The 21,554-nt window shown below is 43.2% G+C and overlaps 3 protein-coding genes across 3 annotated transcripts; 2 read left to right on the top strand and 1 right to left on the bottom strand.

The window, feature by feature from the left end:
* Positions 1 to 4,062: 4,062 nt before the first annotated feature.
* On the top strand, positions 4,063 to 10,831 carry dmbx1a (diencephalon/mesencephalon homeobox 1a). Its single transcript, XM_040172248.2, has 5 exons — positions 4,063 to 4,340; positions 7,463 to 7,632; positions 7,789 to 7,967; positions 8,385 to 8,787; positions 8,890 to 10,831. Exons 2-5 carry the CDS (start codon positions 7,479 to 7,481, stop codon positions 9,312 to 9,314), a joined length of 1,161 nt encoding a protein of 386 aa, XP_040028182.2. The 5' UTR covers positions 4,063 to 4,340; positions 7,463 to 7,478; the 3' UTR covers positions 9,315 to 10,831.
* Positions 10,832 to 14,624: 3,793 nt separating this feature from the next.
* nsun4 (NOP2/Sun RNA methyltransferase 4) lies at positions 14,625 to 18,986 on the bottom strand. The gene is made up of 8 exons (XM_040172028.2): positions 18,659 to 18,986; positions 17,960 to 18,179; positions 17,509 to 17,683; positions 17,165 to 17,319; positions 16,916 to 17,076; positions 16,702 to 16,826; positions 16,449 to 16,581; positions 14,625 to 16,206 (listed from the first exon to the last, which is right to left on the bottom strand). The coding sequence occupies exons 1-8, from the start codon at positions 18,749 to 18,751 to the stop codon at positions 16,063 to 16,065; spliced, it is 1,206 nt and encodes a 401-aa protein (XP_040027962.2). The 5' UTR covers positions 18,752 to 18,986; the 3' UTR covers positions 14,625 to 16,062.
* An 88-nt stretch (positions 18,987 to 19,074) lies between these two features.
* LOC120816412 (cytochrome b-c1 complex subunit 6, mitochondrial) lies at positions 19,075 to 20,820 on the top strand. Its single transcript, XM_040171996.2, has 4 exons — positions 19,075 to 19,264; positions 19,660 to 19,716; positions 20,118 to 20,279; positions 20,421 to 20,820. Exons 1-4 carry the CDS (start codon positions 19,085 to 19,087, stop codon positions 20,451 to 20,453), a joined length of 432 nt encoding a protein of 143 aa, XP_040027930.2. The 5' UTR covers positions 19,075 to 19,084; the 3' UTR covers positions 20,454 to 20,820.
* Positions 20,821 to 21,554: the final 734 nt, after the last annotated feature.

The following is a 21,554-nucleotide window of genomic DNA, read 5'->3' as shown; positions in this document are numbered from 1 at the left end:
AGAGACGCCTTCAGCCAACTGCTGATCAGCCGCACAACGGTTCAAGTATTACGAGTGATACCACCAGAGGGAAAATTCCTTGAATCCAGTTGAAGGCTCTTTCTGTGCTGGCTGACTGCAGAGGACTTTATGTGCGTGATTTGGATGGCTGGATTTGGCCCCCCGACTACTCCGCTCGTCTCCCGGTCTGAGTTGGATTGCATTGGATTGTCTTAATTGTCTCTAATGACTAAATTGTCCCAACTATTTGCTTCATTAACTCTGTTAGCTCTATTAGGAAGGAAGGGAGCCGGAGAGGAGGCGGTAATTGGGAGTGTTAATGAAGACAACGGGAGGAGAGCCATACTGAACAGCAAAACTAGCCGTTTGCTTTTGACACCTTTGACAGATTGGGGGAGCATTTCCTTCCAAAAAGCTCTCAATTCAATTCCACGTGGGAGATCATCGCCGAAACCAATCAATTGCTCAGCATAATGTCATGCTGAAATTCTTGACATTTCTCGACATTTGCGACGGTGACGATAAATCCGCGGATGTTGATGTGTCCTTAGAGCAGCAGGTATCAGTATCACCGCCTATCCTTCAGATCTCTGCCTAAAGCCGTCAGACTGGAGCTCACAGTCTGCTAAACCTACAGCTCCAGATTAAGGTGGACTTGTCCCTACAGCGGAGCAGACGCAGTGGGATTGTGGTAAAGACAGATGTTACAGCCAAAGGATTCTTGCTCCACTGCAGAGCTTAAGCTTTGTCATAGTTGTTAGGAATTGGCTTCAGGAACCCATTTCTTTCATTTTAATATGGGGGAAGGTGGTCACACCTTGTGTCAATGTTAGCACAGGTGATCAGAGGGAAGGCCACACCGGAGTCAAGCAATTTTAATATACAGCTTTTGTGGAGAATTACTTGTGGATAACTCCATACTAAAAAGACATTAGCAGGCTCAGCTTTACAAATCTCAGCTCAATTCTCCAGATAAAGAAAACGGTGCAAAACCACTCTGCAGTTGTTTGACTAAAACTTCATTCATCCATGTTTAATATTTGTATACGCAAAAGTGTAATTTCTTATATGTGACCTTCACACATCAACACGTCCTGAAGCCAGAACTGAGCTCTGTTTGGCACCTTCACTATAATTTCATCTTGATTCCAGCGGTGCAGCGGTGAGTGCATGTGAAAGTTCCTCCGTGCAGGTGAAAGCTTGTCAGTGTCGCTTCGCTCCTCCAGGAAACTTATATAGACTCTCCCTGTATGATCTTTATAGTTCAATCCTCCAGTGTGGGATTTTTTCTCCCTCTTTCTCTCTCTCTCCCTCTCTTCTTTCTTTCTCATTCTCTGACACTCCAGTTTTTCCTCTCTTTTTTTTCCAACACATAGGTGGATTAAGGCAGAGGGGCTTTTGTTTAGATAAAGCGAAGGATTAAGGAGAGATTTGCCCCCATAAAGTTGTGGGCTTAATGGGCCTTTTATCCCTGCATGTCCCTAAAGCTGTGTTGCCTCTGGATTAGGACTATACAATGGGGCCCCTTGTGCAGAGGGATCCGGGCCAGAGAGAGCAAGAGAGAGGAGAGAAGGCAAGGAAAAGAAACGAGACAGAAGGACAGAGACAAGGGAGAAAAGAGGGCAAGAAGAAAGAGAGAAGGGGATAGATGGATAGAGAAAAGGGGGGAATTATACAGCTTTTAGAGGAAACTGACAGGTTGAAACTTTTAGAGGAGGGATTTGCAGAGGAGATCCTGAGATCTTGTCACCAATCGAAGGGATTCCGTGAGGATTCAGAGGCGTGGTGCCGACAATAAAGCAGAAAACTGTTGCTGCTGCCTTTTAAAATTCATTTATCTCACTTTTTTTCTCTCAAATAAATAGGAAAGCGGGTCTTACTGCTGGAGTGCTGCTAATAACACGTCTAAGAAGTGGCTCCTGGCAAATTGCTTTGTTATTCTTGTCAAAAAAGGTCTCCGCAAGAAGTCGATTTTAAACTACACATCAAAATGATTAATTGCCCTGGGATGAACAGATGCTGAAACACCCTTGAATGGTGCCTGGGTGGCTGAGGCTGGCTGGATTGCAGTCAGTAATGTATTCATGAAGTTGTAGAAATATCATTAAGCGTATTAATTAGCTCTTAGTGAGCGGAATTCCCCGGCATTAAAGATGGCTTCGCTCTTCATATTTCTATCAAATAAGACAAGGGGAGAAAATGCCCTTTAGATTCACGTGTGAGTGATTCAATAGGAGAGAGAATGATTTTCAAAAAGGGGTAAACGCATGAAATCAGAGATACCCCGGACCAGACTTTAAGGGTCTACTTTTTGGTTGTTTTTTTGGTTGTTCGGCAAGTGGAGGTCATTGTTTACCCACCTTCTATTCGGCAGTGCCTGGCTATAGGTACAGAGGTAAGGGGAGCTGTTTTTTGGCGTTTAAACCCTTCAGATGCGCCGGACAGCTCTCGTCGCTCTAAGGAGCTTTAGGGGAAGAGGCGCTGAGAAGAAACTCTTTCTCGCTTTAATTGCTTTAGAGACGGTCCTCACAAAGAGACAGTGGCCGGATTTACCTCCCGTTTAAGTTCTTATTTCCATTGGTTCACAAGTTAATCCTCTTTCTTTCTCAGACCTCGGAGAAAAACCGGGTGAGCCTACCAAGGCGACAGAACCCAGAGAGGCACACGAGCATTTCCACACGATGAGAAAAGACTCTGAAGCACATGAGTGTGAAAAAAAAAAGTTTTAGATGGTTAAAAACAAACAGATTTAAGTGGAAAGACGCACAAGGGAGATCGTTTTTTGACATAAATTAAAACCAGGCAGTAAGACACAATATTATTTATTATTAATATTAATAATATTACAATAAGCCACAAATAAACCTATATTTGTTTTGGCTCCATGAAATGGGAATAAAAACTCCATGCATCACCAGAGTTAAAACGTATTGTTTGATTTTTTTTGTAATGTTTAAGAAAATAAACAGATCGAATAATCTGTAATATAACAGCAAAAGACTCACTTTGTTGTTTGGTTTCGTATGTTTTAAAATGACAAAACACGAACCCCTGATTGTCTCTGAACAGATCGTCTGGGCGCAGTTTTAATGTGCGTCAAAACGCATGGACATAAAAATTCTCTCTTCCATATGATCTTTTGTCTACTGTTCAAACGTATTCCGTATGGTCAGAGATAAATAAAAAAAACTGCGTTATAGACCGAGCACTTTCCCCAAAAAATCTCCACCAAAATTTGCAAGCTTTACATTAAAAGGCTACTTTGCGCTGCCCTTAATTCCCTACCTAAACGGTTTTTCTCCGGGAGAAGAAATCTTCTCTAAAAACCCTTCAAGAAGAGAAGGGCATTATTGCCCTAATCCTCTTACCCGCAGTCATTTTAAGACAGGGGTTTTTGGAGGCTGAGATGGCGTCTCGTCTTCCCTATCCCACCCCAAATCCTCCCGGGCCGGGGCAGAGTCTGAAGGCAGCGCCCTGCCGTCTTTAGCCATCTCTCTAAAAAGCAAGCTGCCTCTCCTGCAGGCACCAAGAAGCCGAAAAGCAAACAAACCCAACGTTGGTGGCATTTCCCCTCACAAAAACTAAAGGAAATGTATGCATGATCTAAGTGTACGAGCAGTTTGTGTAGATTTCAAAGAAAAAAAACATTAAAAAAATATTATAAATCTTTGAAATGGGTTGTTAACTTGTTTTCATTATAAAAGGCATCTAGAAAAACTAATTTACTCACTTGTTTAAAGTGTGAGTGTGTAAAATAGTTTTAAAAGTTTTTTAAAGCAGAAGAAAACTAATTATATTGATCACGAATCAACATTTTGCAAAAACGGAGTCATTAAATAGCTTCAATTTTCACACATGTTTATCGATGTCAATAAAACAAACAGTAGACTGACGCGAAGGGATTAATCCGACATAACGTGCTTAAATTGATCATATTTGAAAATAACACCAGAAGTCTGTCACCGAACGACCCGCGAGCTCATTTACTTGACTGACAGCGCGGAGAGCCAATAGGGAGCCGGCGCGACCCCCGCGGAGCTGTCCTTAAAATCCCTCCGCCGGGCTGTCGCGCAGCAGCAGATTGCGGGTTTCACACTTGTGCGCCGGACGGGAGAACTCGCAGCCACGAGAGCAGCTGCAGCTCGGACGGACTTGAAGTGCAGGCAACGAACTGGAGGACTTGTGTATCTCACCGCCGGACGAAAGGGACGGAAAAAGCTGGTATTAAAACAATAATAATAATAATACTAGACAACACGAAGCAGCCGCAGGAGCCGAAGGGACACCCGCAAGTTGAGGATTGCCTGTGCAGAAGAGGAAGACGACTGTCCCTGCAAGAGGTAACAACTTTTGTACATCTCTTTATTCAGCATTTCCAACGCGTTAAAACGAGGTGTATAATAATGCTTTAATGTTTATGTTGAACTATTACGCGTCATTAACAGCCAGTCTGCCAATGCATCTGAACCTGAAAGACGTGTATTGTGTGTGAGAGAGAGAGAGAGAGAGAGAGAGAGAGAGAGAGAGAGAGAGAGAGAGAGAGAGAGAGAGAGAGAGGGAGAGAGAGAGAGAGAGAGAGATAGAGAGAGAGAGAGAGAGAGAATATATGTACATCAGCCTGTATACGATAGTCTTTTAAACAGTTTTAAAGCTTAATTTCAGTGAAGATGAAGGCAGTTCCCGGTGGAAATGTAGAAAAACCTTTAGGATGAATCTGTTATTTTTAAGTTTCATCACGCAACCCGAAATGTTAACTCACGTGCACTAAAACTCATAACAGTCCCATTAAAAATAATTTACGACTAAGGCTAACCCTTAACAAGCACCTGCTCGGTGCACGTGCGCGTTAAGGATATCAAATAAGACTCTTCACCTCTCTTGTTGGGTAAAAACAGGATGCTTCTTTGGAGTTTACTATAAGAAAACGGAATTACCCCAAAGTGCTTAATATTTAGCAGAGATGCAACGTAAGGTTTTTATTTATTTTTTCCATAACATGTTCTGATTAAGTCTCTTTTTACAGAATTAAAATAATGTCCAACTGTCATTGGGATCTTCAAATGCTTTATTCAATATTAGATATCGAAATACCTTTAAATTGCAACCACGCGTCTGCAGAGCAAACACTTTCTCAGAGGAAACCAAAGACCCGCCCGTCGCCTTCTGACAGCTGCCACTGTGACACAGCAAAGCGCAGATCGTCGGGTGGGCTCCTGCCTCCCTCGGGGCTCTTAGCAAATAACATTTTTCCTAATTTAGTCGGATCAAAGACTTGCACTGTACATGTCAATTTACATAATGACGGTTTGATAACCGAAGCATTGCGCGGGGGGCCGCCAGGGGGGCCCGCAGAGCCCGCAGCGGAGAGGCTTATGAATGACAATAACAGCACCGACGGGCTCACGGCGATGCGCCATTGTGCTGGATTGGACGATAGCAAGTAGACAAGCTTGCGAGCCCAACACTCTAAAAAGATGGTGCTGGGATGGAGGCGGCAGTTCATTCATGATGAGTTTTCGCGGAGGGAAACTATACAACAATTCTGCAGCTTGTGAGAAATGTTTGTGAAAATAAACGTTTAGTCCAATAAGTGGGTAAATATCCAAGCACACGTTTCACTTTCTGAGAAATAGGAAAATAGAATTAAAATGACAAACTGAGAAAATCGTTGACCTGCTACAAGCGCGCACGCGCAGGCCTTCAACGCGCAGCTAACCAGCGGGTCCCGTCGCACGCCGGTGCGTGTCAGCGCTCATGATAAATGAAGGGCCTCGCAGTCGAAACCTATTTGCACTTCCATTAGACGGGGAGCCAAATGGGGATCAACATGCATATTTTTACCCGCGGAGAGGCCATACATCTCAGCCAAAACGTTGCCCCGGGCCGATGGGATAAGAGGCCGCCAGAGAGGGCAAGGTGGGTGGAGGAGGGGTGGGATGGGGGAGCAGGGGGAGCCCATTCAACTCAAATACTTGGGGGAGTAAAGTAAATGTTTAGCGAAGCACCTTCTGTCCCGACGAATTAAACTATTCCCCACTGGCCTCTGATCACATTCATCAGCCGCCGCGGCCACTTAATAGGCTGGGAACGGGCACTGCGGGCATCACACACCCCCACACGCACACGCACACGCACACACACACACACACGCGCGCGCGCGCGCGCGCTCACGCTCTGTCTTCCTGAAAAGTTGATAAATGGATAGAAGATAACTGACTACATTAATGCGTCTATATAAATACATTATTATTATTTACAAATAATTATTATTATTATTTGTGGTAATAGTAGAAATGGTTATAATTAATGTATCATAACGACGTATAGAATTCACTGCTTAAAATGGACATTTGATTAATACATGAATTACCAAGCCATCGTTAAAAGATTTCAACCTGTAATACTGTAAAACAATATGACCTTGGTTAAATCAGTTTGCATGTTTTCAGAATTTTCAAAGGTAAAACATATAAACGGTTCTTAAATAGAAACAATACTGAAATTACAACTGTTAACTTAACTGCAAAAAAAAGCCAACACAAAAAGAGCATCGTTAATTATTCAAATGGAATGGCCTAAAACAAAATCGAAATTAGTAAAATAATGACCTACAAATGTCGTCACAAACGTTTAGAGAGAGCCGGGCCTGCGATCAATCACTTCACCCCTTCTCTTCATACCGCACCTGTCATGAAAAAGATTTATATATTGTCCCTGTGGTCGGTAATAGTTATAATAACTGTTTGGGCCTCAGAGATTTTCCCTCCTGTCGGCCTCCTCTATATGTACCAACACATATCTAGTCGCGTCCTCGCCTCCTTAACAGCTCGGTCGTGAAGGAGAAGGAGTACAAAATGAGAAATTGCTATGATTTACTTTAATCAATGAATATCTTCGTAATAATGCAAGTTGAACAATTAAAATCAAATTACACAACCTAATCTCCGGTGCTTAAAGTTCGTGTTGCAGGAAATTGGAAATGTGGAAAAAGTCAGTACTAAAAAATGAACAGCACTTTTAACAACACATTTATATGTAGCTAGATTTTGCCAACGAGACCCGAACAAATCTATTAATTTAATTCTCCAACACGTTTCACCAACGAGATTCGGTTTCTCGACAATAATTTCATGACTAAGGCGTCCGTCACGGTTCATTATGGGAACGAGCGATAATTACCCCAATTAAACGTCTTTTGTATAATTAATGGATTGAACACAGCGATAATTGGATGTTAATAGATAACACTTTTGTCTGAGTGAGCACATTAAAAATCTATTGCCCCTTCAGCCCGAGGAGCTGCAACTGGGGCTTATAATACATTAATTATAATATTCAGCACTATATGTGATTTCCCCCCTCTGTGATCACGTGTCCCTGACGTGTTTTTTTAAGGCGCCTAATCGCAGCGTCCTCCTTGCTTCCTCTATTTGAAAATCACATCCTGCGCTCCGTTCCGCAGGTAGCGACCTCTCAGCATGCAGCACTACGGGGTGAACGGCTACTCTCTGCACGCCATGAACTCCCTCAGCGCCATGTACAACCTGCACCAGCAGGCTGCGCAACAGGCGCAGCACGCACCCGACTACCGGCCGTCCGTGCACGCGCTCACACTGGCAGAGAGACTGGCAGGTAATTAAGTGCACGCTAACTCACACACACACCACACACATCATCAGCTCTATTTTCTGAGAGTAGAATTCGTGCTGCATTAAGGTGTCATATCTCATCACGTAGTTAAATAAACTTGCCATGTGTGCTTCCTCTCCAACGGCTGCGCATTTCAAGACATCATCCTGGAGGCTCGCTACGGCTCTCAGCACCGCAAACAGCGCCGCAGCCGCACGGCTTTCACCGCGCAGCAGCTGGAAGCGCTGGAGAAGACTTTCCAGAAGACGCACTACCCAGATGTGGTGATGAGGGAGCGGCTGGCCATGTGCACCAACCTGCCGGAGGCCCGCGTGCAGGTGTGTTACCGTGCAGGATAAAACACATATAGTGTGTTAGTCACTCAAGGACATTAATTGGGGTTTTATGACCAGACCCCTCATACTCTTCGTGTAATTGCCTGTGGACCACAGTTTGTTTGTACAGTACCGACCTAAATACATGGGGATGGCCTTTGATTTTGGGGAGGTAACTATTTTGAATCCGTGGGAATACAATGTTCACTTAAAACCAATTAAACTGCTATTGTTTCAAAATGAAGCTTTAAAATGAAAATAATTCTGTTGGACACGCTCTCTATTGATGTGACATTTTCAGTCGTTTTATTTGCCTCTAACTGATATCGATCATTTAAAGTGTTAGAGTCCATACCTAATCTCACATGTTGCATCTCTTCTCCTTGTTCTAACCCGGCCTCTTCTCGCCTCTGCCATCAGGTTTGGTTCAAAAACCGCAGGGCCAAATTCCGTAAGAAGCAGCGCAGTCTCCAAAAGGAGCAGCTCCAGAAGCAGAAGGAGGCTTCTGGCGAGGGAGGAAGCGAGAAGGAGGACGCCACTCCGTCCACAACCATCCTCCCTGACGCCCAGCTCCCTCCTTCTTCTTCCTCTTCTTCCTCCTCGTCGTCTCTGGAGACGGACGGTCCTGTAGTCCACCCTGTGCCGCTGGACGTGGAGCTGAACGTCACGTCGGCGGAACACTCCGGCAGCGAGTCGGCGACGGAGGACAATGCCACAGATAAGGAGGACGAGGGTAAATCTCAGAGAGAGGAGACAAAGTGTGAGAGAGCAGCGACTCCTGAGGACTTTTCTCCGGCCTGCAAAAGACTCAGCCCTAAACCAGGTAAAGAACAAACATAATATCCACTATCCTTATACTTCCCAACCTTTGTGACATGTAATCATCAGTGGACTGTAAATTGAATCCCCTCTCCTCTCTTTGCAGACTCTCCCCTGGTCTCCCCGTCACTGACCCCCTCCTCCTCCAGCAGTGGTCCTCTCTCCCAGAGCCATTCTTATTCCTCCTCCCCTCTCAGCCTGTTTCGTCTGCAGGAGCAGTTCCGCCAGCACATGGCCGCCACCAACAACCTGGTGCACTACCCGGCCTTTGACCTCTCCGCCCCATCTTCACTCCCCTACCTGGGGATGAATGTCAACATGCCCCCCGCGCCGCTGGGCTCTCTGCCCTGCCAGTCCTACTACCAGTCCCTGTCCCATCATGCTCAGCAGGTGTGGAGCAGCCCGCTGCTGCAGGCGTCGGCTGCAGGCGGCCTCACCAGCCACAACAGCAAGACCACAAGCATCGAGAACCTGCGTCTGAGGGCCAAGCAGCACGCCGCCTCGCTGGGACTGGACACGATGTCTAACTGAGGATCAGATTGTATGGATGACAAGACCAGGCCTGCAGGCCACGACATCACCACGTGTCTGTGACAGTTCTTCAGGAGTCGCATAGTTACCCCTTCACAAGCACGTGGGCACAGGACACGCAGAGCTGTCCGAACATAAAACATCCCACCATGCACTGGACCTATAACATTTAACAGCTTTTGAAAGCCGGCACAACCTTCAAACTGCTGGTTCGGCTTCCCTCGGCTTCAGTTACAGCTCAAGGTCCAAAAGTATGACCTCGGGAAAAGAAAATAGAAAAATAGGACATTGCCAGAATAACGAAAAGGATCAAATGAAAAACTCAGAGGACGGTTAAAGTATTCCCGACTCTTATGATGATGTTGTAACAGACACACAATGCACCTTCAAAAAAACATTCTTTAAAAATGTCAACAATAATCTCTGATTTACGCAGTGGATGATTGATGCACTCGATAATAATGTGAATAAATGAGGCACTTTTGAAGGAATTGGACTGGTTGTTCCCGGAGAAAGAGCGTATCACGCCTGCAACAAAGAGACCCTTTGTGTCACGGCCCCCCTTTCCTTTCAATTAAGCTGCGTGGTTATGTACATAGCATGTACTACATAACAGCATAAATAAAAAATAAACTTCAAGCCATGTGGCCCTTAATAGCATAATTAAAAGTGGCTAATTTACCAGTTTAATGGCCAGTAATATAACAGTTTGTACAGAGGTTGGCTTGATAATGAGGAAATGATTTCAGTTACTAAATTCTCTAAGCCTTTAATTACATTTTGCCCCGGGCTGAAGGAGCTGGTGCAAATGAAATTATGAACATGCATAACATTTAAGACCGAGGATACAACCAATTAAGTTAGCAAAATGATTCACTTTACCATTAGTTGAACAATTTTATTTGAAAACAAAAGAAAAAAAAAAGAATTGGGACGTTTGGATAAATGTAGTGATCCATGTTTTCTCAACGTTTATTCTCGCCTTAATATTCTCTTGGGGAAACATGCAGCTTTCCCCCGAAAGTCGGACTGACTGATAGCACTTGAGGAAAATTACACACATCTCTGATGTTTTCTGTTAATGTGTTTTGGAAGCCGGAAAAAAATGCACATTATTTTAATATGTAAAATATAAAAAGTCTATCTATTAATGTTTACTGGTAATGTAATTGTAAAGTTCCTAATATGTTGTATAATTGATAATGGACTCTGTCTCAGATAAAATTCATTTAGCTGTCAAAGTGTAAGATTGTATTCACTGAGCACACCGGTTTCAGTGAATTGACTCGAGTCCTCTGTGTGCTGCTGTCTTGACGTATTTGAGTTCTGTTGTTGCTATTATTCTAACGAGCCTCCTGTCTCTGTCCAACTGGTCCATCGATAGATAGATTTATAATGGTTGAGAAGAGAGTGGACCATCAGCAGTGTTGTTTCCTTTATCTCTCCCTAACAATGTAGACTTGAACTAGTATTGTTGTAAAATAATTGCTAATAAAAACATTGCTTGGAGATCTTTATAAGTATGTCGTAATAAAATATGTGCTGCATATTTATACAGTTTGAGGTAATAAGCAAATGCTGACATGGTGGTGAACAGATGCACCTGACATGAAAGGAAATTAGTATACACAAACTGTAAAACGTATTGGTCAGGTGCATGAACAAACATTTACTCTTTTAAAAAGGTAAAGTAAAGGCAAGCTAAATATAGCTCAGGTTTTACAGTGAAGGCTCAAAAATGAGATTATGCGGGAAAAGGTTTAATGGTGAGAGGAAAAAGCAGCACGAAAGAAAATAACAGACCAAACACGAATAGGAAGAAGAGGGAAATTATCAGATTTTTTTTTTAAAAGCGTACTGTTAAAATGAATGAGATTTGCACGGGGATGTCCGCGAGGAAAGGAGACCAAAAAAAGAACAACGTAGTGAAAAATAAAAAAAAGCCGCGCGGAGACATAAACCATCCCCAATGAATAAGCAGCCCATTATCCCGAAGAATGACGGCCTGCGGCGGTGATTATGCTGCTATTATATCTTTAACAGCATGGTTTGTCAAAACGCACGGACCCCCGCCCCAAGGCCTAACTCCCCCCCCCACACACACACACATGCACGCACACACACGCGCACGCACGCGCTCAAACACACGCGGGGCAGTCAGGCCTCCAACATTCAACCTGCGCCCCCTCCCCGCGGTAAACTTTACGCGGCTGCGTCGCTCCGCTGTTAATCGAGTCGTCCTTTAACATATTCCCCCCTTGGTGTGTAAATAACAACTGCACCTCGCCCCCCCCCCCCCCCCCCCCCAACGTTATGTAGGACCACCGTCCAACCAGCGGATACGACGAGAGGAGAAGGACGTCACCAGATTAGCAGCGTTAATGTGAACGTAACGCCGCAGACTAACCATGTTGTGTTTCATTGCACCACGTGTTGTGTGTTATTCCACCACGCGTTGTGTCCTCAGCCAAGGGCGTTCTGGTCGTGTGACTGATGACATTGGGGAGTCGTCCTTGTTATCCAGGTGTCTGTCTGTTCAGGTACACGGCAGGATTTCCTCCCATGGGGCTCTGGGGAATACTCTTGTTCCAAATGTTCTCCTTCCTTAACACCCCCCTTTACCCCACACACGCACACGCGCACCACACACGTACCCCGGGGGGGTTAAACTGGGATTGCTAGATTGTACTGCTGCAGGGTCAAGTGTGTTGAGCCCTCGATGCTGGATCAGGTGCTTCCATCTCTACCACTCTGGGCTGTATATTCACCACCTCACCGCCATAATCACCTCTTTATAGGCACAGACGCATCTCCATCCACTTCCCTTTAAGCAAGTGATGACATGTGTGTGTTTGTGTGTCAGTGGGTGTGTGTGATCTCAAAGGAAGCCCTCAATCCAGCACTGTGAAGGTATATGAACCCCAGATTTTCATCGTGTCAGACTGCTAGATTTTAGTTCTCACGATTTCTCATAAAAAACAGATTTAATTTTGTTTTAGTTTGAAACAAGCCAGGTCTGCGTCTGATTTACATAGGCCCACCAGTATGCTCCATCTCCTGCTTTGACTCCCCCCCCCCCCCCCCTTCCTCCCGCCCCCTCGGAGCAAGTCCCACACAAAAATCACAGTGTACCATTCAATCAGTGGTCTTTTTCTCCCTCCTCTCCATGGTTCTCTTAAAGGTTTTAACCATGGCGAGAATGAAAAGTGGCAGCATTAGAAACCTCGGCCCATTGAGGAGGTGACAGGATCTGCCAGAATATGATCCTAATCCTGTTTCCAGCATTCTTTTAGCCCACTGGCATTGCCATTTCACTGCATATTCTCTAAGCTGTCAGGTCCCGGGAAATCCCTCTAATAGTGCATTGCTCAGATACACATCAAAGCCCTCCAGGAAACCACCAGCAGCAACTTAAGCGAGAGGGACGCACAATACAATGAGGCTCACAGCTGCACATTTACATGCAAAAAAAAGCAAAAACCTGCTTGAGAACTTAATGCTCAAATAATAAAACTCACCCATGACGCTTGAGGGTTGAACGCCAACACTCCTTTGCCCTTTTTTTGACCTTCTAACCTCAGAATTTAATCAAGATATGTTTAATAACGGATAGGGCAGAGATAGACGGTTATAAAGAGAAACTCCAAGAAGAGGGATATCACGCTTCAGACAACAGGTGGCTAAACTGTGTATCCTTGGCCACTCTCCTTTAGTTCCACTTCATCTTCCATTTTCTTCATGTCCTTTTTTTTCTTAAACACTCTTACTGCCATCTCGCCCCTCCCAGGATAATCTTCTTAGGGAGAAGAAAACCCCCATTCTCTCTCTTCTTAATCTGGCTGCAGCCTAAACCTACGGTTGCATTTCCAATGCGGGCTTCACGGAGCCAAGCGGGAGTGTTCTCAGCCAGTTCATGGAGGACGGACTCCATTGGGGAACGCTCAGATCACATATTGAGTTCATGGCTCATATTCAGAGCTCGTTTGAGGTACCTTAAAAGGCCACATGCCTGAAGTTATGAGAGGACACTTTTAGCAACAAAAGGTGTGTACATAAGAGTTCTTTAAAAGTTACATAAAAGCATGGGGCTACAATATCGAATGCCCTTTATCTTCCCAGGTCTTTGTCACTAAATAGAACAGATTGGTTCGAATAAAAAAAAAACAACACTCAAATTTACAGCAAACTGTTGACAGAAAAAGTCATTAGAAGGAGTAACTAGTAACCTAAATGGAGTAAGAGTAACCTAAATGATCAAAATGGAGTATAAAACAAACAAACATTTAGTTCTGACAGCCTTCAAGCAAAGACTCCAGTAACCAAACATGAGTCGCAGACAGACACACAAGCAAGTAGGTCCGATCATTACAGCCGGGCTGAATGAAGCCAAGTATTCCTATTTTTTGATTGCTGTGGTGGTGATTTAATGAGAATATCAACAAATATGACAAATTGACAGGCTCTGCTTTGCTTTGAACATTGTCCACAATTCAGAACAAAACAAACGGAGGTCAAAAAGATTGTTGATACGTATCAATGATTTAAAAGAAGTCCTAGTTAACAACATTAAATATGATTGCAAATACATTCTGGGCAAAAGTACCTAAATTAAGTACCAGAGTGATGATGACATCATACAAATGTCCTTGGAGTACAGTAGGAGATCCTGTAGTTCTGCAAATCGATGTGTGGGCTTCAATGTCACCTGCACTTCCTCAAGTCTTTCGATGTGCTGCAATATTCTCACTTGAATGTCATACAAATAATCATTTCACTAAAAGACAACAGGATGCCAGTTTAGGTAAAAAGAGAACAAATACAAATCGGGGGAAAAAGACTGAATAGCATTTTCTATCTGCCCCGTGGCGGAGGGCCGCATCGTCCAGCTGGGCTCAACCTACAAAGACCCCCACCGGCAAGATCTCCTCTCCCACCGGCAACCGGGACACACGTCTGATCTCCACGTCTGACGTCGGACTGCAACAAAGACACTTAGATATTCACCTTTACATTGTCTGTGCTGAGGAAACAAAATAAAATCCTTAATTCCAACTGTGGAAAGTAATTAACTCGTTCAGACAAACCAGGGAGGTTGAAGTTGCAGTTGCTCTTCTCCTGCTGTCATCGGACAACATGCTGTGCAGTAGCTCTGTTTTAATACATGGAGGCCGTTACCAGCGGGTACACGATCCTTCATTCAGTGGAAGCTTGTGGTACGAGGTGACTTTATAGCGCTATTACAGTGTTATTACCAAAAAAGCCACGGCGAAAATTGTATTTGAAAACACAACAGGAGCACAGGCTGCGTAGTTAAATCCATAATGTTCATCTTTTTAATACAAAGAATATGTTTCCCTAACACAGGCTTACACACAGGGACACAAATTCAGAATGGTTCATTGGCTTATTCAATAATAAGAGGAGGCAGCGAGTCAAGTCTATAGGCAGAATAGAGAGTAACTCATCTCTAACAGTCTGCCGTCTCCAGAGTGCTAAAACATGTAAATTTATGTAAGAGCGCATAGGAAACACATATTTACAATACGTTTAGGTAATCACAAGATGCGCGAGGAGGCATTCAAGGCCCTGGAGACGAAAGCAGTCAACACAAAAAGAGTTTTTATGTGTCATTAATTCCCTCCGCATTCCCAGATACATCCCCCTTTTACCACAGTAATACAGTAATCACTCACAATCGCACAGAAAATTATCTGCACTCATCTGTGGAACAGAACAGCAAAGGGGCAAAACAGGGCGAAATGTCCCATTTTAGCTCTCTGCTGTCTCTTTAATGTTCATCTGGGGAGCCGCATGGCTGCCGTCCATCCCTGCACGGGGATGGGAGTCGGCTCCTGCACTTGGAGCAGCTTAATGACAGAGGGGTGTGGATGGTGGACTCGTTAGACACAGACACAGACACACACACGCGCACCCTTTTCACGCTACATTGCCTGGCCAGGATCACATAAAGGGTCATCGGTGGTGTGATGGAAAGAGAGGCACCTCTCTGCTCACATTAGGCAGTGATAAGAGGAAACATTTCAACTCTGAGTAATGTCAATGCAAAGCAGAGTCAATCCAGATAAAATAATGAAAGTTTGGAAGATTCAGATATTTGAAACCAAATGGTCAAACAAGTCATTACCTGCGTGTTCATTATGCCCTTCTTCCATACACCCACATAACGTATTATCAGACAAAGCCATCAGACCTGATGAATAACCATGGAACAAGCCAATAGCGTTTTCATTTGGGGCTCAAAGAGAGCAGGTAATTCTGATGCAAATATGTGTTTCGATAATGAGAAGTCTAAGGATATGCATGCTGGATCTTTTGTCAACATATAACCTTAACAGACCTTTAAGGTATTCCAGCGTGCACAGGATAGTTTTAATCTTGAGCTGCTGTTGCCACCTACAGGTGAAAAAGTGAAGCTAGAATTAAAAAGACACATTGCAAAGCTGGCTGACTCAAAAACTTGAGTTTTAACTTAACTAAAAGACTCCCATAAATTGAATTAAATGTTCCTGCTGTTTGAGAACAAAAGGTTCCATAGAACACTGCCGTTCAATGCACAACCCAATGATAATATCATGGTTTTGTCACATTTACCACACCGTTGTCTAGTGTCTAATGTTTCAAAAGTCCACCAGCATGATGAAAGATGTTCTGTCAATTTTCCTCCATCAACCTTTGTCCATAAAACCGTAACACAAGTCCACAAGCTTTTAGGCAAAGCTCTCGCGGTCTAGGAGAGCCTCCTCAACTTGCACATGTAGATGGGGCCAAAGTTTGCTGCTAAGTGGGGGATGACCATCTCACCGAGGTGGAGGTCAGGAGCAAAGTGAAATGTTTTCCTGAGCATGTGCGTGAGGGGTCGCAGATCAACAACCTGAATGTAGATACGATCAGGACCAATGGGGGGAAAAGGGAAAACAAAAAGGTGAAGTTATTATTTGTAATTAGGTTACTGTGCTCATAATGTGGAATTCCTGATATTCTAGAGTTCAGAACCTTAATGATGATGATGATGAGTTTATCTTCCGAAATTATTGAGTTGTGTCACTCTCTAGTGTACACTTTCTTATTGATGGTGAAACTGTGTGTGTGTGTGTGTGTGTGTGAGAGACTGACCTGAAGATTGATGCCGTGGTTCTCTCGAGCCACGTAGACGGCCTGTTCTACCACACTCTGGTTCTGGATTTGAGAAAGTGTGCAGGTGGAGTAAAGAATTTCCCCACCTGGACAAGCAGCTGCGATTCCCGCCCTGTAGAGAGGTGAAAGGGTTTGTTCTCTTCATAAAAAGTAATCAGGTCATGGCTTTACCGCGTGACAAAGTGTCAAAAATCTCATAAGTACAACCACCGAATAATTTCACCAAATTTACATCAGTAGCTCCAGCTGCAGCTGCGGGAGTCGTCTTCTCTCACTGGTCCTGCTCTTACTGAATATATTATTTTCATCCTCCGTCAGTGAATGTCGGTCTGTGGTGCAGGGGACGTCAACAAGGACCTCAAGACCAAATAGAAAAGTGGTGGTATTTGGATAAATACAGCGTTATTTCACTCACTGGCCCTTTGATTAGAAAGAAAATAGCTTACTCTGTCAAAAGTGTTTCTTTCGAAATCCCCCCACTTGGTGCCGTCAAAGGAGGTGATGCGTAGATTCTGGTCAGTTAAAAGCGACTTAGGAATGTAGCTGTTGAGGACTCTTCTCAGTCGTAATGTCCGAGACACTGAGGCGTCATTTAAGCACAAAAAACCTTTGAAAAAGGAGTTGATTGAGTGTTAACAAAAACACCAGAACAGCACTGAGTGAGGAAAACAAAAAGATGTGAGCATTCTTCTTACCAACAGACTGGGTCTGAAGTAAAGCCAGGGTCTTGCCTCCTGGAGCAGCACAGAGGTCAAGCACATTGTGACCTTCTCGGACATCCAGTGCGAGACAAGGCAGCACTGATGCTGCGTCCATCAGATAGTAACCCAACAACCCACAAACGTCTGGTCTTTACAGGACAAAGGACAAGAAATGAAATATACAGAGTAAAGAATTAAAATGTGGTTCTTAATTGCAAATAGTTTTGTGTCACCTGGAAGCGATCACAGTTTTCTTAATGTTCAACCACTTGGGCTTGATAAAACATTTTGAAATTGAATATTTACTAAAACTAAAAAAACAAAACAGACATACTCACCTAGCGGGTTTGAATCTTGTGATATCTCCTCTTGGAAACACGAAGCACTTGATGTGAGGACTGAGGTGTAGGGCCGATAGCTTGTGACCATCGATGTCCGATGTCTTTGATATGGAAACACCACTGTATTCCACACCGGCCACAACCTCAGATTCTTGTTCCAAACATAGATGAGCTGCAAAAACAATGACGAATGCAAAATGTATCATATAAAGGAGGGGATATTGTGCTTTTCAAAAAGCTTTTAGCAGTCAACAATACTTATTTTTCATATTTCATACATTGTGGCAATCTGAGATGTTTTTTATTGAATTAAAACTAAAGCTCCCATTTAAAAATGTGGATGTTTATATTAAAAACGACCCAAATAAGATGCAGCCTAGACATTGGACACGTCTGCATGCGATGCTTGATTGAAAAGCAGAATGAGCCTTGGATAATGCACACCTACCTTTTGTATCTGTATCACTTAGGAGGTTTCTACATCCCTGGGCTTCCAATTCTGCCAGAATAGCATCATGGGAAAAGTTGTTGAGCAGGGCTCCGTACTTCCTCTCTGACAGCATAGCGGCTCGGACCGATGGCCACAACTGCCCCAGCTGGACGCTGTAAGTGGCATCAAAGTGCTGCAGAGACAGACTGGTGGGAGGGTGCTTGGTAGGTGTGGCAGCCTGTCCAAAAGCAGGTCAAAAGGTCAAAATACTGATTTGAAAGGTTTACTTGCTTTGACGTTTTATTTGGAAAGTTTCCATTAGTTTGGTTAAATGTGCATAATTGCTAACTACCATGACCATGTTTAAATGCTATCTTACTGTACAATGTTATATATTTTTATAAAAATGTAATTATAGGATATAGATATAGAAGCTACAGATGCAACGTTATGTTAATATTTAAAGATATTTCAACTTTTTAGTATCAAAGGTTTAAAGTTTTTTCCCCAGCTCTATTCCATTAAATTAACTATGATATAGATACCGATAGTTAATGCTAAATGTATTTTATATATTTCAAATCGTGCATGTTTCGATTTGGACATTCCAGACAGAACCAAACCGGAAATAAATTAACGTTAACCTCTGATTCGAAACCGATTCGACTGTTACACACTTTGAAACACACTTAGTCTATTACTCCCTTGATAACATACCCATTTTGTCTTTACTCGGTTTCGTCTTGGCGTGAAAAATCTTATATCTTTCACTTTTCTCAGTAATAATCTTGTGTCCACGAACAGCGCCATCTTTCCGTACAACCTTTTTTTTGGTCCGTCATTGCGACGATCACTATAATAAAGGTTCCGCTAGCCGTGATTGTGATTTTACACAAACCATCAGTCAATAATTTTAACCGTGTATTCTTATTTCATTCGTTTCCTTTCATTCGGTTATTTTATTGATTTGACACTTTGTTGTATTAGCGAGGTTATCCTTAGTCCACACTCTAGATTAGCGGCAGCGGTAGCGTACCCGTCGGATGTTTTCCAACTGACATTAAAAACCAAAGAAGAAGAAGGAGCAGCCTGATTGGACTAGAGCAACCTCAGTAACGCCCTTTAACCAATAATAGGCGTTCTATGAGAACATCCGGTTATCCTTCCCCTCGCTTCTTCCTCCTGAACGACCTCACGTCCTCAGCGATCCACGGTGTAGTTTTTGAGCTATCTGTCCTCTGCTGGGATCTTTTGGAGATCTTCACTGTCGCAATTATGGGCTTTGAGCGAAAGATGCTCACGTACGGCGACCCCGAGGACGAGGTACTGAAAAATAGAACGATACATGTATTTGTATTGTCGCTTTTTCAATGCGTTGGCTTCCCTTAAGTTACCTAACGCGGCGACTCTGGACACTTCGGTGAAACGAATGACGTTTGAAGATGAATGATGGGGACAAAATTACTGAGCTTATTTTATAACATAAACTTTACCCGAGTTATAGTTTTGAGAGATTTCTTGCTCGGCTTTACTATGATTGGTCTATGGTACCTCTCCTTCCCACACTAGTGGCGCCAGTTATTCGGACCTCCACTGCCGACGCTAAATTATGTATGAGAATCTAAGATATGAGTTTGATTTTTAATTGTATTTTGGGGTAGATGTTAATTGTAATAAAGACCATGTACACTTTCAAATGTTATGTCCTCGACTACAAGGAAGATGCACCAGCTGAGGAGGAAGAAGAGGAGGAGGAGGAGGAAGAAGATCTGGTGGTAAGTTTGTTAATGAATCTGATTCAATATTCTTTCAGTTTAACACGAGAAGAACTCCCCTGCCAATACAAAGTTGGCAACAGTAAAAGAATGGATGCTATAAAGGAAATCTCTTTAAGGACAGAAATGGGCTACATGGGGCCGCCCTTGAATTAAGTGATATTTAGGTTAATAAGCAACGTGTAGAACATCCTGTATTTTGGCCATCAATACATCACTATTTTTTTCCCCCAGTGACTAGTAATTGACTCAAGTACTACATAAAATGACAAACTTTACTATTTAGAATTCTTTACCTACAGCAACGTTAAAGTAATGTAGGCATTGACGAATCATGATATTCACATTATTCCTAAGTATATTTTGACTTATTTCCCATATTCAACATTTGTCCCTCTTAGGATCCTCTAGAAACGTTGCGATCAAAGTGTGAACAGACTGAACACTGTGTGCACGCGAAGGAGCGGCTGGAGGCCTGTGAAACCAGAGTTGGCTCCAAATCCAACACTGCTGAAGAATGCACGGAAGAATTTTTTGACTTTCTGCATGCACGGGATCATTGTGTAAGTGCGCAGACTGAGGGTTGATGTGCCCAGATAGTAGGCAACAACAGACTAGATGTGACTTGATTTGTCAAAGAGCTCGAATTGTATGTTTTTTTCTTTTCTCCAATAACGTGCTGATTATGTGCTTTCTCTTCATAGGTTTCACACAAGCTGTTCAGTAACGTGAAATAACCTTCCTGGCCAGCTCCACCTGCAGCTCAAGCTCTGCCAAAAATTGTTAAATAATCTAGATTGCCAGTTTCCTGTGTATTAATGTATAATGATTTTAGGTTCCTGGACTAAATACATAACCACTTCTGTATACTATGCATTGTTGTGCTGATAGGGTATGACGCAGTTTGTAGAATGACGCAGTTGGTAGAATGACGCAGTACTTGAAGGTAATGAGGGAATCAAAGTTGAGAAAAGGAGAACTCAAATCATTGTCACTGGTCAGTTCACATACAAAAGCAAACGTGCTGCTCTGGCAATGTGTGTTTCTACTCAGGTTAGGCTCTGGATTTATTGCCCTGAACCAGAAAATAAACATTCTCTGGTATCCAGCGTTTGAGTGGCGTCATTGTGGAACTGGTGGCCTGACTCTGTAATTTAAAAAGCCCAAGAGGGGCTGCATTTTCTTGTGTGTCGAGTAGGACTGTCACTTGCTCAAAAGACATTTGAATATTCAGTTGCGCATTAGGCACGTCAATAACCGGACAAATTAATACGAGACATAAGTACCTATTACCTGCACAAAAATAAACTAATGGCCACGACTACAGAGCTCGCGCTCCCCGTAAAGTAGGTTAAATGAAAAAAATGAAAGTGCTAATCAAGAGTTTTGCGCAAGCAATTTAATGTTGCGATTCTTGTCCCAAATGTCAGGCTTCATTCGGTGATTGAAACTGAAGGTTTTACAGTAGACATTGAACACTTCGAACGAGCTCTGATGTAAACACTGATGTAAAAACTCCTTGGCATGAAACGAAAAATATTTAAAGCATGAAGTGCATGAAGCTGCTGGAGCTTATCTGGTCTACTTTATTCGTGCAATATATAGTCAGGCACTCGCAACCCGCTTAGCAGACACTCACACTGCCCTTTTTTTCGAATATAGAATATTCGTTGACAGCCCTAGTTGAGATAATGAAATTATCTTTTTTGGCCCAGTATTTCCCAAATTTCTTTTGTGAGTAAAAAATTACCTCTCGTTTGAGAATACCCTCATTGCAGTGATATGATAATATGCAGTCTTAAGACAATACAGTGTCAGGACACTTGTGTAATGATGCC

Source organism: Gasterosteus aculeatus, chromosome 3, assembly GCF_964276395.1.
Source record: "Gasterosteus aculeatus chromosome 3, fGasAcu3.hap1.1, whole genome shotgun sequence".
In the NCBI taxonomy this organism is placed as follows: domain Eukaryota; kingdom Metazoa; phylum Chordata; class Actinopteri; order Perciformes; family Gasterosteidae; genus Gasterosteus; species Gasterosteus aculeatus.
The sequence above is the reverse complement of the archived record's forward strand: the minus strand, read 5'-3'. Positions and strand labels throughout refer to the sequence as shown.

Excerpts from the sequence above, each read along its gene's own strand:
- dmbx1a (XM_040172248.2), top strand. The coding sequence starts at position 7,479 with ATGCAGCACTACGGGGTGAACGGCTACTCTCTGCACGCCATGAACTCC. Across the intron at positions 7,968-8,384 it reads TGCCGGAGGCCCGCGTGCAG|GTTTGGTTCAAAAACCGCAG; the intron begins GTGTGTTACCGT and ends CTCTGCCATCAG. Across the intron at positions 8,788-8,889 it reads AAGACTCAGCCCTAAACCAG|ACTCTCCCCTGGTCTCCCCG; the intron begins GTAAAGAACAAA and ends CTCTCTTTGCAG.
- nsun4 (XM_040172028.2), bottom strand. The coding sequence starts at position 18,751 with ATGGCGCTGTTCGTGGACACAAGATTATTACTGAGAAAAGTGAAAGAT. Across the intron at positions 16,582-16,701 it reads CTGCAGCTGGAGCTACTGAT|GGCGGGAATCGCAGCTGCTT; the intron begins GTAAATTTGGTG and ends ACCTCTCTACAG. Across the intron at positions 16,207-16,448 it reads ACCACGGCATCAATCTTCAG|GTTGTTGATCTGCGACCCCT; the intron begins GTCAGTCTCTCA and ends ATCTACATTCAG.
- LOC120816412 (XM_040171996.2), top strand. The coding sequence starts at position 19,085 with ATGAGAACATCCGGTTATCCTTCCCCTCGCTTCTTCCTCCTGAACGAC. Across the intron at positions 19,265-19,659 it reads ACGGCGACCCCGAGGACGAG|GAAGATGCACCAGCTGAGGA; the intron begins GTACTGAAAAAT and ends CTCGACTACAAG. Across the intron at positions 19,717-20,117 it reads AGGAGGAAGAAGATCTGGTG|GATCCTCTAGAAACGTTGCG; the intron begins GTAAGTTTGTTA and ends TGTCCCTCTTAG.